Genomic DNA, 7,500 nt, shown 5'->3' with positions numbered 1-7,500 from the left:
ATTACTAAAAATGTTTAAGTGATTTAAAATAAAAATATATATAAACTTTAAATAATTAAAATCAAACCTATAAAAATGGAAACAGAAATTAGCAATTGACTGAGAATTAGAAGCAGAATAGGGACTAAACAGAGTTCCTTGGTAAAGGGAATTCTCAGATGAGAAAATTCTCTTTGCTAATGTGGATCAGAACTTTGATTAGAGTCTATGCCTAGATGCACTAAAAGGTTGTGTGACTAGCCAAAGTCACACAGTCATTGTGTGTCAGAGATAGGACCTGAATGCTTGTCTTCCTGGTTTTAAGGTAGGCTCTCTATACACTAGAAAATGTTGCCTCTCTTCCTTAAAGTAATCATTCCAAACTGTTTTAAGTAATGTATATTTTAGTGCTCTGACTATCCTTCCCATAGAGTATGTACTTACCTCTTTCGAATGATTTTGCTAGTATTTATAATTTGATCTTATTTATTTTCATCCTTACCTCAAACACTCTAAAATAATCTCTTAATTTCTGTTGACCAGCTTTGAAATACTAAAAATGAATGTTATTTATTAAGTAGGTTTTTCCTCAAGGTGAGTGTAATTCCAGTAGAGTAGCCTGGCAGTTCAGGAAAACCATCTCCCTGAAAGGAGATGACTATAGACTACGACTCAGTCCAAGTTTAATTACAATGAAAGTCTAGTTTCTTCAAATACAGAACAAATCTAAGTATATCCTTATACACCTAATAGATGTGCTGTGAAATATTATTTGAATTCCTTTTTCTTCCATGCCATGATAGGCAGCTTTGTAGAATAGTACTGCTTTATTAAAGAATGAGTTTGTAGCTGCATCTTGTTGTAATGCTTTAATTCATTTAGCCTTATTATTGCTATGATTTTGTGTGATATGATTTACTTATAGGTCACCATGCAAATGTGAGATTTCTTTTTTATTGATTTGTTCATGTGTTTATCAAGATGAATAGCTTACATGGGGCTTCAGTTTCCTTCTCTGTGAAAAGGACAAGTGAGCTAGACTAGCTAATCTTCAAGATCCATTCCAACTTTAGAACCTTTTATTAACTGATGATTTAATAACATAGATTGCAGACATTATGTCATTGGAATTTTAAATTTCTGATCATTTTTCCTCTTCCCCTCCACATTCATGCCCAAGGCAAGTTGTGTATATGGAATTTTATGGGCTTTTTACTAGTTTTACTAGTTATGATAATGTCCTACTTTTCTCCAGTAAATGAAATCCTCCCCTTAAAGGTCTGACTCTGACCTGTCTATTCACCAAAATGTACTTGTCCTGTATTTCTAAAAAGCCCAATTTTCTGTTACTCTATTCTGTATATTGCCAAATACATTTTTTTCAAGGCTGCTTTTTACTTGTACTGCAAAGTATGATATTTAACTTGCTGATGTGCCAGTGGATTAATTTTATGACCACGCAACCCATCATTGTTGCACTAAGATACCTACAATCCCTTTCCTGGTTTTTGGGACACACTTATAAGATAATTGAAGAAATTAAGTCTGTAAAACATTAGCTGTAGATAAAAAGCAATTCCACTCAAACCTAGTGGATCCCTTTAGGCCTTAGTCATACTAGCCTGTCATACTCTGAGTTAGTACTGTGTTTAACCCTATATATTTTGATTAGTAAAGTATACATCCTTTTTTGTGTAATGATATCTCACAACCACAATTGCCTCTGAAATGTTCCCAATTCCATCACCCAAGGAAATGTTCTCTCCAAATTGATATTGAATTATACAACTGTGATCACTTGTTTCTAATGCTTATCTTAGCTGGAACTGAGTACACCAAGTTCACTAAAGTAATTGAGAGTGAGCCCCAGATTATTGAAACGGAAATCAAGAAAGTCCTCCAGGCAGGTTAGTTTGTCTCTGCATCTAACAACCCTGAGGTTCCTATCTTCAATTGATATCAAAGAGTTTTGGATTTACAAATGTCAACAGTATTTTCTAAAACCATTCATCCATCAATACTTCAAGTATCTGTTTTTCTTTCCCAGGCTAGGGCTCGGGTGATCCTCGGAGGACAGAATATCTTCCCCATCACCCTGACATGGTTAAATTTTCCTGAACTCTGATTCTATGAGTACGCCCTTTGAGAATTCAAGGTCACTTTCATGCCACGATGAAGAAATTTAGTGGACATTGTCCACACGTGAAGAAATTGATTGAATGATATAAATTCAATTTAGGACCTTCCAAATGTGAATGCTCCAAACAAAAATATGTTATGGTTGTGAGCATCCAGATAATTTTTTCAATATCCAGTCAGTTCACATCTACAAACATGGTCAAACATAAATTATCCTTCATTTTGAGTGGCAGAGAACATTCTTAAATTTAGAAATTATATTTAAAATAATATTATACCTTTCAGAATCACTACTTTCACATTTTCAGATTATCAAATTTCTAAATCATGAATTACTAACTCACTGATACTGCATTAATTTGGACCTCACAAGTTTTTGTTCATCATTATTGATTGGACTTACTTTGGAGATAGAGTTGGAGTGAATAAGTTCCCTATATTTACTTTAAAATGCTTAGCAAATAAAAAGATAGCATGTAGTAAAGACTAGATAGCTGGTTTTGAAGACAGAAAAACCCAAGTTCAAGTCCTATTTGTGACCCTTATTGGTTGTGTGATCATGTGCAAATTACTTGTGCTCTAGGCAATTCATTAAGACTGTGAGTTGCAAAGAAGGTGCCCACCTGCATTGGTTGAGAGTACTCCCTCACCAGGGAGTTCCTAATACCAGTGAAATTACAGGTTATATCCTTATCCCAGTTTCTATTTCTATTTAGCAAATTAAATGGGTAAGTAATGTTACAGAGAAAATCTTTAAATTAGTTAAGACAACAAACTATTTTCTAGCATTTTAAATACAACCTATTTAGTAACCATTGTCTATTATTAAAAATAGGTCATCATCTCTTCTTGGCAATAATTTGTTAGCCATGAGTTGGTGTTATTGAGTAGTACTATGTGATTGAGAACGAGGTCATTGCAGTCCAACCTGCTCATTTTACAGAGGAAAAAATATGAGTCCCAGAAAAGTGAACTGATTCGGCCAGTGTCACATAATTTGTAAGTGGACAAAAATAGAATCAGAACCTAGACTCTCTACTTGAACTTTTAAATTAAGGGTTAAAAAAATAGCCTTTAAGGACTTTTTCAGCTCTAAATCCATGATCCAAAGACTTCCAATAGAATGTCCTTGCCACTGTACTACATAGTCGACAAGAATAAACAATGCATTTATTTGAAAATGGTCTATAAGTCAAATGCAAAATCAAGATTCTTGGAGCTAGGAAAAAGCTTGAAGAGCCTCTATTTTAATGTCTTTGTCCTATAGATGAGATTCAGAGGTATGAAGCACTTTATATATCGATTGATTTTAGCCCAAATGAATAAGGTTTGACTGTATTTCTGCAATTTATTGTAATGATATGATTATGTATGGCACACTATTCATACTTAATGGTAGACATGTTGGAAGAAAACTGAATTCACCCAAACCATATAACTGTTCTATTTCTGTATCTCCAAGAGAAAAACCCACAAATGCCTCTGAATGAATGCCATAAGCCCTATTAATTAGGGCTATTTCAAAGAACTGGGGGAAAAATCCAGACAGAGATATATTCATTTGGTCACTAGCTACAGAGAGATTATGAATGTCAACAAAATGATTTTTCTAGGGAATGAACTAGTGCAGGAAGTAACGTTTGTGTAAAACCAATTTTTCTTTTCAGATCCACACTCCCAGAAATACTATTAAAAAAATTGAAAATGTCCACTGATTGGTGGCAAAAGCTCTGTTCCCTCTTTATGGTTCTTGTATGTTTGGAGATATCAAGAGAGTACAAAATGAGGAGTGCAGCCAGAAATATTTAAAAAAAATAAACAAAAACCTTCAATATGCAAACATGCTCCAAAGTAAATTGCTTCTAATCAAATTAGCATGGAATTGCAGAATTTGAGAGGCGGAAGAGACCTCTGTGGTCTTCTAGTACAGCCTTTACACCAAAGAAAACCAAACTTTGACACATTCAATAAGTGGTCAACTAATTCTCCTTGTAGACCTCCAAGAAGGAGAAACCCACCACTTCTCTAAGCAAACCCATTCCTCTGGGGCAGCTTGGTAGCACAGTGAATATAGCACCAGCCCTGGAGTCAGGAGGACCTGAGGTCAAATCCAGCCTCAGACACTTAACATACTTACCAGCCGTGAGATCTTGGGCAAGTCAGTTAACCCCAATTGCCCAGTCTTCCCCCCTGCAAAAAAAATTCTCTTTTGGTTAGCTCTTGTTGCTAAGAAGTTTTTCCTCATATCAAGTCCAATTTGATCTCTTAGTAACATCTATTTATTGCTCCTCATTCATCCCATGTCCAAACAGAATAAGTATGGTCCTTTCTTCCCATTAGAGCCCTTCAGATGATGACCAGTCTTTATCAACAACAAAAAGCACTTATTAAGTTCTTACTATGTGTCAGGAACTGTGCTAAGCACTGGGGTTACAAACAAAAGCAAAAACATGATTCTTACCCTCTAGAAGCTCATAGTCTAATGGGGGAGAGGCAACATGCAAACAACTAGGCTCATACAGCATATGTACTATGCAGTTTTCTAGAGATGAAGTTATCTGATTTAACTAGGTTGATCCTTAGGCAACTGTGACATTAAGCCTATATTTAAAGCCTTTCACTATGTGGTAGTATCTTCTAGAGCATGGGTTCTTAACCTGATGTCCATTGTCTTCCAAGGAGATCATGGATAGATTTCATGGAGTCCATAAACTTGGATGGGCAACCAAGTAACATCTTTATTTTTACTAAGCTCTAAGTGAAATTTAATATTTTTTATTTATTTTTAATTTGTATCTTTCTAGTGCCTTCCCTCCATTGCTTATTTCCAATTTATCCTGTAGATTGTTTGTACACAGCTGTTGCTTGTCCTCTTTCCCATTACATTCTCTTTTGCCTTTCTTTTTGTCCCAATTGTTTAGCTCAAGGTCTGGTACTCAGTAGGTGCTTAGTGAATGTTTATCAGCTAACTAATGGTAATACTATTCTGGAAAAGGAGTCCATAGGCTTCACCAGAAGTGTAAGAGATTTGTGACGTGAAAAAAAGTGTTAAGAACTTCTGAGCTAAGGCTTGTTATTCACAGGCATGACCTTTCAGAGCCAAGGTCATATCCATGCCATGGTGAAGGAGGACTTTAGCAGGAAAATTGGTAAAAATACAAGAATATTTGGGGAGGCAGTCATATTGACTTGAGAAAATATGCTTAGGCGTAGAGATAAAGAGTTATTTATTTGTTTGTTTTTTAATTCCCTTGGTTTTCTACTCTTGAGAATTTCCAGTCAATATTCAATCATTGCTACACATCTTTTAACTTTATTGTTAAAGCTAGAAATATGACAGAGACTCAAAGGGGTCCATTATATTAGCACTGGAAGAGAAAATGGTTTTATATATGAGAAATTCTACTGAATAATTCTGTGATAATTTACTTTTACTAAACATTGGATACCACTCAGCAGCTACCTCTTTGCAACACAAATCAATGTCATCTATAGGAGGGGGTAGGGGGTGGGGAGCCATGCTATGTATATTGCCCTTGGGATGTTATGACGTGTTCGAAATCACATAATTTATTTTAATTTGCGAATTAAGTGATAGTTGCTTTTTGTGAATGAAAACTTCCTTGTTTTGGTTATTCATATGAACAAATTCACCATTGTGAAAGCTCTTGTCATGATAGCATAATGTCTACTTCCAAATATTTGAATGGTCTCATTTAACTAGGTATGCCACTTTTCTTCCAAGTACACTTTTGGAGTATATCTAACTATTACTATTTGTTTTTAGACCGACCAATCAAGAAAGTACCAGCCAACAAAAGGATACAAGGTACAATTTATATCCTTTCAAAAACAAAAGGTTTGGGTTTCTTGAGAAATCTTGGTCCTAATGTATAGTAGGCACTTAAATTTTTGTTTAGTTGTGAATGGTAAAAGAAAAGGAAACTCTAAGTAGTCTACTATGTTAGTCTTTCATGTAGTGAAGTTAGCACAAACCTTGGAAAGAGGGATTTTATAGAAGAAAATCTTATGTGAAATTAAAAAAATAATGTTAATAATTTTCTGTAAAGTTAGTGGGAACCGAAAATTACAAATGTCTATGGAAAAGCAATTGGGCATCCGTTGGCAGGTGACCATGTAGTCACTGGCCTTCTCTTCATTTGTTGATTTCAAGTATCAATTCATAAGTCTTAAACTAAAGAAGAGACAGCAAAGGAAGTGTAACTTTGCTGAAAGCCTTTAAGAATATTGTAACTAAATGGGCAGCTAGGTGCCACAGTGAGTATAGCACCAGCCCTGGAGTCAGGAGGACCTGAGTTTAAATTCAGGCTCAGACACTTGACACACTTACTAGCTGTGTGACCTTGGGCAAGTCATTTAATCCCAATGGCCCTGACTTCCCCCCTGCAAAAAAAAAGAATCTTGTAACTAGGACAAACTATGCACATCAGTTTCAGATACTTAGGTATTAGTTGATCACTATGCACGAATAATGGTGAGTCATAATGCTGTGTACATGCTAAACAAAGATTTTATTGTAACTATTCAGAAAAATAATGATTTAATGAAGTGTGCATATAATCATGCATATATATATGTATTAAACCTAAGATAAATACCCTAGAATTACCTACCAACCAGGCAAGAAATATATATCATTTTCAGATTCTCCTTTTCAGCAAACTTACCCCTTCATTACTTTATAGCTATTAACACTGGAAGGGCCAGAGACTAGCGTTAGGAAGGATGGAATTGAAAAGTGAAGAGGGGAGAAGCAATGTAACATAATTTTAAATTTTTCTAAGAGCTCTCTTGAAATGTAATCCTTATTTGTCCAAGACTGTTGTGCCTTGCCTGACCATTTATATGCACCCAAAAGATCAAATAAAATGGATGTTGGGGAGCCTTTGTCTTACCAAAGAATTTATCATAGAATTACAACTTCCATAATGTAAATGAATCAAATTAGTAAGAAAAAAATTTGTACAAAACATTTGTAAAACAAAGCTGTTGAATACATCTTCATGCATTTGCTCTGAATATTAGTGTGATTCATTCCCTAGAACACACACCTTGATGTTCTCTCCTGTGGAAATGATTTCCTGCCACCTCAGAATGATTTGTTACAAATGGGCTATTGTATCTTAGAGTTAGTTTGCTTGTGAAGATTTACAAGATACCTTTCGTTTCTCTTATCCAGGAACAAGAAGAAGGTCAAGAGAAGGCCGTCCTCAGTGATACTCCAAAAGCTAGACTTCGTACAACTATAAATCGACAGTTGAATTTTTGAGGAAAACATTGTGAAAGCCACTTTGATTTTGGAAACCTTTACAAACTGAACCATGAGCCCATGCAGAATAAGCAGGGAACAATCCAGAATGT

General features: G+C 35.1%; 1 protein-coding gene across 9 annotated transcripts in view; it reads left to right on the top strand.

Annotated features, from left to right (window-relative positions):
* POSTN (periostin) overlaps positions 1 to 7,500 on the top strand; it is a 46,737-nt gene that overhangs the window by 38,193 nt on the left and 1,044 nt on the right. For 7 of the 9 annotated variants that reach the window (XM_036744781.1, XM_036744780.1, XM_036744779.1 and 4 more), the window contains 2 exons: positions 5,906 to 5,947; positions 7,319 to 7,500. The exon at positions 7,319 to 7,500 is cut by the window's right edge and continues 1,044 nt beyond it. In XM_036744781.1, coding sequence (XP_036600676.1) covers positions 5,906 to 5,947; positions 7,319 to 7,356 — 80 coding nt within the window. In that variant the 3' untranslated portion in view covers positions 7,357 to 7,500. Of the gene's footprint in view, positions 1 to 1,799; positions 1,887 to 2,730; positions 2,734 to 5,905; positions 5,948 to 7,318 lie in introns of all 9 variants that reach the window. The other 2 variants (XM_036744778.1, XM_036744773.1) reach the window with 2 other exon arrangements.

This window comes from Trichosurus vulpecula, chromosome 2 (assembly GCF_011100635.1).
Source record: "Trichosurus vulpecula isolate mTriVul1 chromosome 2, mTriVul1.pri, whole genome shotgun sequence".
Taxonomy (NCBI): domain Eukaryota; kingdom Metazoa; phylum Chordata; class Mammalia; order Diprotodontia; family Phalangeridae; genus Trichosurus; species Trichosurus vulpecula.
The sequence above is the reverse complement of the archived record's forward strand: the minus strand, read 5'-3'. Positions and strand labels throughout refer to the sequence as shown.